The sequence below is a fragment of the Coturnix japonica genome, chromosome 2 (assembly GCF_001577835.2).
Source record: "Coturnix japonica isolate 7356 chromosome 2, Coturnix japonica 2.1, whole genome shotgun sequence".
NCBI classification, from domain to species: domain Eukaryota; kingdom Metazoa; phylum Chordata; class Aves; order Galliformes; family Phasianidae; genus Coturnix; species Coturnix japonica.
This window is the reverse complement of record NC_029517.1, coordinates 121,418,004-121,429,884: the sequence shown is the minus strand read 5'-3', so window position 1 is coordinate 121,429,884 and position 11,881 is coordinate 121,418,004. Positions and strand designations below refer to the sequence as shown.

At 36.9% G+C, this 11,881-nt stretch overlaps 1 protein-coding gene across 1 annotated transcript; it reads left to right on the top strand.

The window, feature by feature from the left end:
* The first annotated feature begins 819 nt into the window (after positions 1-819).
* LOC116652990 (zinc finger transcription factor Trps1-like) lies at positions 820-10,185 on the top strand. Its single transcript, XM_032442887.1, has one exon. It carries the CDS (start codon positions 3,888-3,890, stop codon positions 4,953-4,955), a length of 1,068 nt encoding a protein of 355 aa, XP_032298778.1. The 5' UTR covers positions 820-3,887; the 3' UTR covers positions 4,956-10,185.
* Positions 10,186-11,881: the final 1,696 nt, after the last annotated feature.

The window sequence follows — 11,881 nt, the reverse complement described above, 5'->3', positions numbered from 1 at the left end:
TGGAGAACTCCAAATGTTCTAAATACATTTTCTGATTTAAGATACACTGATTTTTTGTGAGCATCTACAAAAAGGATGACTTGGCTTTGGAAAATTAAATTAGTGGTCTTTGGAAAGGACTTTTTTTTTTTTTTTTTTTTTTTTTTTTTTTTAGTTTCTTTTTTTTTTATTTTTATTTTTTTTTAATTTTTAGAATTTCTGTGGACAGCCTCCATTTTTCCTTTATATAACGTAAATTTCTAAATTGAAGTGCTGAAGTTCATGATAATTACTAGTATATTTAAATGAATGTATAAAAGAAGTATCAGTTTTGAACTAGAAATGTAGTTCAGATAATTCTTATGAACCATATAGCACAAACTATCATGCTTCCCACCATAGTAGTTAGCAATACAATGTCAAACTTCCTTTTATACATACAGAAAAAAAAGAATGTGGCACTGTTTTTTAAATCCATTTTCCAAGCATGACAATAAGCTGTCATTGAGTGGATATTTGACATTAATATCTACAGTTGAACTTTTACCAAACAAACACAAATAATTCTATTAAGATACCATTCTGCTGTGGTATAGTAGCAACACTGGTGTTAATTGGGTTTTTCAGAACCCAATTCAATCAAACTTGTCTCTCCATTGGGACACTGTTTAAGACAGTCCCACACTCTTATGTAACAGCAGAAGTTTGAAGATTTGTTTTATCCCTATAGTATACCTCCCTAGCTATCTCTTCATGAAAAAATACAATAATTATTTGTCATCTATATATTTTTAAATTAAGGAGTCTAGGGTGATACTAGTTATTAGGCTGAAAATATGAAAAAAAAAATAAATCCAAGGGACTAGAACTGTTCCCTTAAAATGAAACTGCCCCATTAAACTAAATTATGCTACTCAGCTGAATAAAATTATTCACCTCTAGTAGGTTTGTATATTTCATAGCTACCTTTTAATTGGATTATCACTGCCTAAAACTACTGTGCTCATTAACCGATCGATACTTAAGAATGTGTATAATACACTTATCTCTACAGTCTCATCTTTTACTGGTATTTAGTAAGGAGAAAAATCCATGATCTGTCCAATAGTACTAAAGAAATATGGACTGATAAATGCTAATATTGTAATGATTCCTGTTATGAGTCACATTTCCATTTCTATCAATATACCTATGGATCATTTGCGTGAATCTTGTCAGATGTTTCACATTTTTCTCCCTTAATGCAGACAAATAGGTTATGAAAAGTGTAATAATATTTAAACGGTCGATTATTAAAATAGTTTAAGTGAAGAAAGATACTTCCATTTCAGTGAAAGCACATACACAATGTTCACAATTACTGGTGTGGAAAAGTATAACCTTTTTCTCTCCAGAAAGACATGAATATGACCACATACATTGCAGTGTTATTCCTCTTTGTTTAATAACTAATACAATCATGAAAAACTAGATTATGTTGAGTAGAGATTTTTCGGCCAAATTCTCAGACTACTTCCTTGAGGGATTACGGTATATTACTCTAGGGTTAGATATAAATGATCTCCTGGTGCAGAAATCACAGCAATTTCCCATCATATATAGGAAGCCTAGACAAAATAATTCTGATTAGTGCTGAATTTCCTTTCTTATTTTTTTTTTAATGTTACTTATGCTTTTGAGGGATGGAGATTACCAGTTGATACAGAGATAGGAAAAAAAAATTGTACTAAATATACTATGTGTAACATGTAATTAAAGGTCTGATATAGGACATTTGAAAAGGAGAATTCTGGCAATTTCTGTTTTTTAATATGAGTGCCACATCGATGATCTAGAAGCGAGTAGATTTTTTCATCTTTTCTTGCAAGCACACGTTATATTGCTGTCTGCCCCTTTTTACTATAAACAGGAAATGTGTGTGTAGTGTTACTCCACTGTGTTTGCTGTTTTAACCAGCTGAAGACTTGTCAGCAGGATAGTCTCTGTCATACTTAAGTATTGTTAAGTTGTACCTACAGACATTAATTCCTGGCAAGTGAGTTGAAGAGCCAGAAATGCAAATATGCGTGAGGATCCTCCCTCACAGGTGTGAAGATGATTCTTTTAACTGCTTGCAGGATCAGATTTCACACCTGTAGCAAGGTTAAAACTATTACCATATCTCTGCAAATGATACTGTGAACCCATATGAAAGTGTTCTGTAGTGTATAAATCAATGTTTAGTGTGAGCAACCTTCAACAGATTTGTAAGTTCTGTCACACTTTGTCCATATGACAGTGTCGACAAAAAGTAATTTAAACTGAGCTTGTAACATGTATATTAATTGGCGATCGAATCTGCAACTATAAACTTTATTTGCATAAAGTATACATTGAAAATATTCTAATTTAATCTGAACATGAATTTGCCTTGGCTTACCTTGGTCTATTTGTGACTGTTTCAGATGCTCTTTTTCTGATAAGTTGAAATTTTGTGTATTCAGACTCTAAATCAGAGTCTTTTTATTTAGATTTTTAGTAGAAAGTAGAATTTGATCAAGTAGCTGCGCTGCCTAAAACGTGGTTAACCATTAAAAATGAGTAGACATCAGGAAAGCAAATAGATGAAAAAAGAGAAAATGATATATCAAGAGAGAAGTAAGTATAAGAGTGAGAATTCCTCCAGTTCTGGATACTTTTATATTAATACATAAAATTATGTTACATTTAAGTTACAAATTGTTTTGGATATTGATTGTAGGCCAAAATTTAATCTGCACTTTAAAACAATGTTAAAAGGAAAATTCCCAAGTAAACATATAAGTAGAACACTTTATGGGGCACTTCTTTGGCCTCCAACCAAAACAGGATTATGTGTGCATTTGGATGAGACAAATGGCAACTCAGAACACCAAACTGAATAACTTTTAGGTAGTTTCTGTTGTTTTAACATCTGCCCAGTAGAGCAACACATACTGACATTACAGTACCATCTTTCATTCACATACCATTCCCTTCCTGCTGAGGGCCCTTTCAAAGTGGCCTGGCTGCTCTCCTACTTCATACTATTTTCCTTCCTTCACGCAGAAGTGTTTTCAGCTCTTCTTCAAATAGGCCACCTACCCTGAGCTGGTGTAGGGAAGTATCAAATGGAAACAGAAGGCCCTGCTTGATTCTGCCTCTTCCTGGCTGTTTTTTTCTTTGCAGACCCTTTCCCTCCTTCTGGGTGCTTCCTCTCTCCCTCATGTAGCACAGCATTGTAACATTTGGGAAGAAATGCACTAGGAATGAAGAAAGAGGCATTCGTGACAAAGTCCCAGCATCTTTTTGGAGCTTAAGAAAACATTTTCTTCTTCATGACCCTTTTTTGCCATCATTATCTCCAAAGCAGATCTGTATCCCCTCTCCTAGTTAAAAGTGGTGATAATCATCAAGTCATGTTTTTACTGTCATTTTTTATCTGTAGCAAAATGGGGTGGCTGTAAAGGTAAGTTCTTGTTGTAGAGTGATCTGTGCAAACCCCTGCCCAGTACCAGCTCTCATGACATAATATATGGCGTAATGCTAGTGTGTAGAGTCATGCATCTCCCACCTAATCTTTAGCTCTCAGCACCCTCTTTCAGCAGATCTCCCCCAGGCTTTTTCAGAAATAGGACAACTTGGATGCTTCATCCTTTTCTAAGTAAACAGGTATAGTACATCTGTGATGGTTCACTTAGTGTAATAAAACAAAGCAATTCACGATTTATTTTTAACATGAGGGCCCAAGTAGCAGCCTTTTGGTTCACTTTATTTGTGAGAAATGGTAATTTCCTTAAAACTCTCTTATATCTCTTCACAAAAGAAAAGATAAATTTGCATGAACCTGGTCTGCTAGATGTGTTTAATATCTCTTTCTTTTTCCTGTTTGTTCATTATGTGTGTGTTCCATGCAGACTCCCAGGCCTTTAAACATCATTAAGCAGAACAATGGTGAGCAGATCATAAGGAGACGAACAAGAAAGCGCCTTAACCCGGAGGCACTTCAGGCTGAGCAACTAAACAAACAGCAGAGGGGTAGCAGTGAGGAGCAAGTCAATGGAAGCCCCTTAGAGAGGAGGTCAGAGGATCACTTAACTGAAGGTCATCAGAGAGAAATTCAGCTTCCCAGCCTCACTAAATATGAGGCCCAAGGTTCATTGACTAAAAGCCATTCTGCTCAGCAGCCAATACTGGTCAGCCAATCTCTGGATATTCACAAAAGGATGCAACCTTTGCACATTCAGATAAAAAGTCCTCAGGAAAGTACTGGAGACCCAGGCAACAGTTCATCGATATCAGAAGGGAAAGGAAGCTCAGAGAGAGGCAGCCCAATTGAAAAGTACATGAGACCTGTGAAACACCCGAACTATTCACCACCTGGAAGCCCCATTGAAAAATACCAGTACCCACTCTTTGGACTTCCGTTTGTACACAATGACTTTCAGAGTGAAGCTGACTGGCTGAGATTCTGGAGTAAATATAAGCTGTCTGTTCCTGGGAATCCACACTACTTGAGTCATGTGCCTGGCCTACCAAATCCTTGCCAAAACTATGTGCCTTATCCCACCTTTAATCTGCCTCCTCATTTTTCAGCTGTTGGATCAGACAATGACATTCCTCTAGATTTGGCGATAAAGCATTCCAGACCTGGGCCAACTGCAAATGGTGCCTCCAAGGAAAAGAGTAAGGCACCACCAAATGTAAAAAATGAAGGTCCCTTGAATGTAGTAAAAACAGAGAAAGTTGATAGAAGTACTCAAGATGAACTTTCTACCAAGTGTGTGCACTGTGGCATTGTCTTTCTGGATGAAGTGATGTATGCTTTGCATATGAGTTGCCATGGTGACAGTGGACCTTTCCAGTGCAGCATATGCCAGCATCTTTGCACGGACAAGTATGACTTCACAACTCACATCCAGAGGGGCCTACACAGGAACAATGCACAAGCTGAAAAGAATGGAAAACCTAAAGAGTAAACCTTAGCACTTAGCACAATTAAACAGAAATAGGTTTCCTTGATGGGAATTCAATAGCTTGTAATGTCTTGTGAAGACCTATAAAGCACTTCATATAGAGAGCATGCCTTATCCAATATTAAACCCCTTGTCTTTTCTTTTTCTTCCTTTTTCTTTTTTTTTTTTCAGTTTTTGTTTTACTTTATCTTTTTCTTTTAAATGAGTGGGTTACCAAGAAAAAAAAGAACAACTGTATGGTGGCCTGAAGGTGGAGGAGATAGTAATATGGGACATGGCCCACCAAAGCTAGCCAGAATGCAGTATACCATGGCAAATAACTTTGAGAACATTTTACCGGACATTTGATATCTTTGCTGTTTTGTAAGAGACATAACTGGCGAGAGTGCAAAGATGTGTGTATGTATATACTGCTGCAGAGGTATAGTGAGCATATGCACATTGTATATAAGAGCTAGACTTGTTAAATATACAGATGTTAAAAGGTCACTTTCTTTTTATCAATTTGGGCTAATTTCTGCCCTACAACATGCCTTAGGATCACTTTCCTCAAAGCTTTGGCAGCAATTTCATCTAGATGTCTCTCAGACTTAGCTGATTTTTAGCTACCATTTTATCTCTACATCCTTTCTGGCATACTTCAGTCTAGGAAAACCATTTTGTGCTAGTGAAGTCTCTAATACAGAAGCCACACTCCGGGTTTAATTTGCGTGGAACAAGGTAACCTGCTGTATTTTATTTTAATATATTTTAATATATTACATTTCTAAACCTTAAAGTCTAAGGTTACTTCTCCACACTTAACATTGCTATACATACCAGTCAGTCCCTTCAGTAGACTTATACCAGCTTTTGCTAAGTAGCAGTAAATGTCTTCATAGTACTTTTTAATACTTAAAGCTTTGTAAAAACTGTCCATGAAGGGAAAGCTCCTCAGCATAACTGCTCAGGGAAATAGGGCTAAATAACTAAATATTAAATAATTGGTTAAAGGTGCTGTTAGACGAGCCTCCATGCTTGCTACAAGGGTGTACAAGAACTGACTTTAATCATTTTCATTATAGCGTCCCAACCAGTAGTTTATTATTTTGCCACAGGGATGTAGAAGATATTACAAGCTACTGGATGCACTGTCAGATTAACTTATTTCATTAAAGAAGTTGGGAGAACAAATAGAAAAAAAACCTTATTTTTCTAGTAAATATTAATGTATTACATTTCAAATAATGGTGCCTGACATATTGAATAATTATTTTCTACAGTGTACGTATGCAACAAAGATATTCCATCATGCATTAGAGTCAGTTCTGGCTCTGCCTCGCTGTTTACATTTGCAAATGTAGCAAACAAGGTAATGAAGCAACTATTTCTATTGCAGTAGGTATCTTTTTTTTCTGTGTGTGTGCATTAAAGTTGTAAACGATAACATGAAATGAATGAAATTTGTTGATATTAATGGTATGGAAAAGCAAGAAGGAAATGAAAATATTTTTATGCCTACTTAGGAGAAAAAGGGTAGCACTATTCATTCCAAGTACTTTTGTATTCTTAAGCTCTTAACTCACATTGTTATGCTTAAAATGATAAACATATATCCTCTTTTTATTGCTTTGTCTGTGTTTCAGAAGAAACATTTCAGAAATTATTTTGATAAGTGCTGTTTGACGATGCAGCGCTGATGTTTTATTGCATTCTGTAGTAGCATTGCACTCCATTTTTACAATATTACGCAGTTGCTTTTTTGTTTCGTTTGGGTTTGTTTCTTTTTCGCAGTGCAGGGTCTTAGCTCCTTATGGTTGGATGGCAGGTGTAGCTCAACTGGTTCATGAATGTTGCAGCGAATGAAGTTTAAAATGTCTTTCTGATACTATGTTGTCTTTTATTTCTCCATTCATGCATTTTATTTTTTAAAATGTTCTATGAAAGTATCTCTGGACTAAGTCCTCACTTGAGATTATATGTAAAGGGTCCTATTCTGATCTCACTTACATGCCGCCTTTCTCAGATTTTCATGTAATTGAAACTAAAGCATCATATAAAAAAAAAGAAAAAAAGAAAAAAAAAATAGTTCTTGTATTTAACATACCTGAATCTCACCACTCTCCCTTCTAGGATTTGGTGCACTTACTTATAAGATACTTAACCAGATAGACAGGGAGGTGGATGATTAAAGGAGAGGTGATAGGAGATGATGTCTTACAGGGGTTGGCAAAAGGAAAATGGGGAGGAACTGGCCTAAACATTCAGCACTTTGATAGTCTTTTGAAAAATAACGTGCCTAAAGGAGTGACCATCACCATGCATGAGAAGCACTTACACAGCTGATCACCAAAGGTCTCGCTGACCTTGGCAGTATTTCAGATGTTAACGTTTTCACATAGATGAAACATTATTGCACAGTTTCTCTGATTTGTTAGGCACAGACAGGCTATTGTTCAGCATTAGGCTTGCATTCCTTCCTGCTCCACCCATTGCTTCTATACTGGTGAGCAGCATATGGAAAATCCCACTCAATCCATTCATGGTTGAGTTCTATAAACCTTTATTAGTGTTCTAGGTTAGCAAAGGATATTGGGCCACATTCTTCTTATTCTATTTTTAGATGAATCTCCTGCTTGATACCATTGCCAGACAATGTCTGGTTATGTTTTTACTATTGTTCTCCAGTAATAAGTTCTGACTTGGTTTTTGTTGATTAATTTTTGTTGGGTATTTTTTGTTTCCTTTTTTTTTTTTTTTCTTTTTTCTTTTTTTTCTGTGGGGACTGAAATAGATTACCCTTGTTTTGTTACGTCAGGGTCCAGTGTGTGTCCTTTTCAGCTTTTCCAAGAAATGTTAGGCTCACTTAGCAGTGATGTTATTGGCTTCAGATTTAGCTGCCTGCCGGTTATCAGTAGTTACTGTTTTGACTTACTTCTTCCAAGACCTACCTGTGGCTTCTTCACTGGTAGAAGCTGCATCTTCATGGCAAAATATGTTATGGGGGACATGCGCATTATAAAACTTGAGCACCGCCCTGTACTTCATAGTATCTCTTGCTACTCAGAAGCAAGAGGCCAATAAGGAGAAATACACCCATCAGGGTTTGGGGATGAGGAGAAATGAAATGTTGAGAGTGCAAAGAACAAGACAGTTTTTGATATTAATAGTGCACCTAGATAGTGCAAAGAAAATTTGAGGAAAGTGTGTTATTCTTGCCATGACATATTGAGATGTTCTGAGATTTCCGTTTCGTAAAAAATGGGACTTTGCCATAGCCTGTTCTCTTTGATTGGGATGGGGGGGGAGCACAGTTTTGCTTATTAACAAAAACGAGGTGATGCCATTCCTATTCCAGTCCCCTTACGATGGATATTAATCAAAAGAAGAATAAATCCTGGCATTTAAAAATAAATATCCGCTGAAATAACTCTCAGTTGGAAACTGTGTTAGCACACACAATTAATTAGTGCACCCACTGCAACTTACAGCACTAAAACTTAATAGCTTCAAAGAGTCTTTATTTGGTTTTAGCATTCCAGTGTCTTCGAAGTCAAAGTGTAGTGCTTCTCTGACTTATGAGTGGTTATTGGAGGTCTGAAAAAGCATCTCAAATTGGACCCCAAACAGAGTGTGTGTGGTATCCAAACTTGTAGAACAGCAACAGTTTCCACTTCTGATGAATTAACACTGTGTGTAGTGGACCTGTCAAGCAGCATCTCCTGCAAACTGAGCTGTCATTAAGCTATCACATGGCTACTGCCCTCTAGTTTAATGCAGCAGGAGACGATGATTTTCTGGAGCTCACTTTGAGTTCAGGTCCTCAACTTTGAGCACTTTCCAACACAAGTTTTGTACCAGATTGCCTCTGTGCTGAAAGATGACACTGGTTACCTTCTATCTTTGCTCTGGCTAAAAATGTACTGGTGCACTGATGTCAGTTCTGAAAGAGAGAACATACATAGAGACATCTCAGGAAGTGGAGGCAAGCTGAGGGTGAGGAAGAGGTGGATTTTTTCAACCAGGAGCAACAGAACAACAGTGACCAGTGCTAACTGGATGCAGTGCTGAGATGCAGTGGTTTTGCAGTGGGGAGATCTGACTTAGAAGCTGTGGATAAATGCTCGATTCAGGGGTGGACTTTTAAGCCATCCCTGCTCAGGAGAAAGTTGCTTTCTAGTCATAATTGCTTGCTTTATGCCCTAAGGATATTGTCTGCTGTCTGTTTTTGCCCATGATACATGAGTATATTCCCATTCTTCCTCCTGTATTGATTTTTTTTGGCTAACTTAACATGCTAATTCCTAATACTGGTCAGGAAAAGCCAAAGAGATTAGAAGTTCACTTCTGTTCAGCCAGAAGGGTAGATACATTTCCTTCTGCTTCTGTGGAGACAGTTATGCTTGGCAAAGAATAGTGAGCAATTTGTCAGCATATCCCAAATGTGATAGATAAGTGAAAAATCCCTTCTAAACTTTTCTGTAAAGTTAAGATGAGCCAAGTAGAATGATTTGCATAATTTCCTTACCCCAGAATAGGATTCATCCCTACCCTCTTCCTCAGTTTTCTTTCATGAAGCCAGTTCTGGAAAGCCAGCAGTTGATGAGATGCTGCCTATACAGTAATGATATGTAACACCAATTTTCCTCTTTTTAAGGGTATAAAAGACAATAATCTAATGATTCCCAGCCCAAACCCTTTTATTTTATTCTATTTTATTTTTTTCAATACATGTAGTAAAGTAAAATGCTTAGAATAAACCTAAAAGCTACCACAGTTTTCTGTGCTGTGTCCTATCATTTTGGTCTTTGAGCCCTACATAGAAGGAGAACAGGAGAAAAAGAAACATCTCAAAATGCCATTGTATATTTAGCTTGTAGAAAATTCACCAGCAGGAAAAATAGAAAAAAAAAAAAATTAAAAAAAAAAAGAAAAAGAAAAAAAAAAGGAAAAAAAAAAAAGTACTTAATAAAGAATGACTTCATGTTGCTAAAAACCATCATTAAACTTGTAGCCCTGATTTGACTCTAGAATGTTGGCTCTTACTGTTTTGTCCTTACAACACATGGATGTGTTTTTTGTTCTGTTTTGTTTTGGGTTTTTTGTTTTGTTTTGTTTTTTGGTTTTCATAGTGCATGTTCATTTCTACTCACAAACATGTTCTTGGTGTATTTCTTATGCAAACAATCTTCAGGCAGCAAAGATGTCTGTTACATCTAAACTTGAATAATAAAGTTTTACCACCAGTTATAAATCAGATTCATGTCATTGTTTCTGGGGATAATGTAATGTCATGGTGTCATGACAACATTGTGGGGCTGGGAAGGGAGAAAACCTGGATCTGAGCTGCTGTGAGAGCTCAGTGTGGCCTGACAGCATCTGTAGGTAACAGCTGATGATTCCAGCTGAAAGACAAAGGCAGAACTACACAAACAGTGACTGTGTGAAAAGGAGAGAACCTTTAAAAATATATTAGCCCTATTTCAGTCTTTCTGCATTACGGACTCTAGATGTGATCCAAAATTCCTTCAAGTCAATGACAAGGTGTAGACTGAAATTCTGTTTCAGTGGGTTTTGAACTTTGTTTTTAATAAGTCATCATCCTGGCATTACATTGCTGGTTTCCTTCCAAAGAGGAGCACGTAGCAAAGTAACTCTGAGGATGGCATAAGACAGGCTGAATCTGCAAAGTACCCCAGGGCTAACAATGCTACATTTCACACAAAGTCCATGGTGGTCTTGAAATACTCCCCAATACTGAGGACTGTGGTTTTACATCACGTTTGCAAGTCATGCATGAAAAGCTCACTCCCATCACACAAGTTATTGACTCAGCAGTGACTCAGGAGCAGCGTGCCACCTACAAAGATGCCGCTTCCTCCAGCAGCCTCGGAGGCTTCCTCAGAGATCTCGAATCGAAGCACTGACCAAATCAGCTCAGCCTGGTGTTCCTGTTTGGATGAGCTCACAGCCCAGGGTGGTATGGCTCCGAGCCATAATTTCCATTATGCTATAATTTCCTTTCTCCATAGGTTTTTTTCTCCTCTCCGTGGTTGAGAGAGTGTTCACTCTCATACAAAATAATTTCTTTAAGTAATACAAAATGGTAAAATCTGTTTATAATGTTAGAGTACAAATGTTCTAGAGCTCAATTTTAGAAGCACTGTGCCAGAAATAACTTCCCCCTACAATTCATTCTTACAGTCAATTCAGATGCAGACCGTATGCATTTTCAGTCTCTTTTTAATTTCCTGTGATTAACAAAAATCATAACTGTAGTAAAGGAAAAAAAGAGCTCTCAAAGGCGGAGTTGGAGACATCCACTTTATGCTTAGTCTTTATGCATTCTGAAATAATACTATCTGTTAAAGCTGCTCTATGAATGTCAGGAGACTGAGTCTACACATACACACTGTCAAGACAGATGTATGTACATACATAAGCTATATATACATATACAGAGATTTGCAAAGACATATTTACACATACAATATATGTAGATACATTATCTACTGTGAGAGGAGGTTAAAATTATCAAATATTTTCATGTTGAGGATAATGTGTTCTTGTTAAAAACTACCCTTGATAAGTGGAATCTGTCATTAATCAGAATCAAAAACAGTGCTTAATAATGCACTTCTGTCTCCATATACATATGTGAGTCCGTAATTAAAAGAGCTAATGACCTCAAATTTTCCTTTGTGGTTCTACTATTTGTATAGCTTAGAATGTTAATGCCTTCCTCTTGTAACAGCAGTTCCACATGCAGACAGCTCACAGAAGTGCACACTGAAGCATTTATCAGGTCTTAATATATTGTGATTATAGGGTTTAAATTTGTGCCAAGGAACTAGTGACTTCTTGTTCTAGCAGCAGTGTCTTTGATTGTTCCCTCTTCAGGTTTTACTACTGCCTTCTTGGCATAGGTCAGAATGTTTCTGTCCCACATA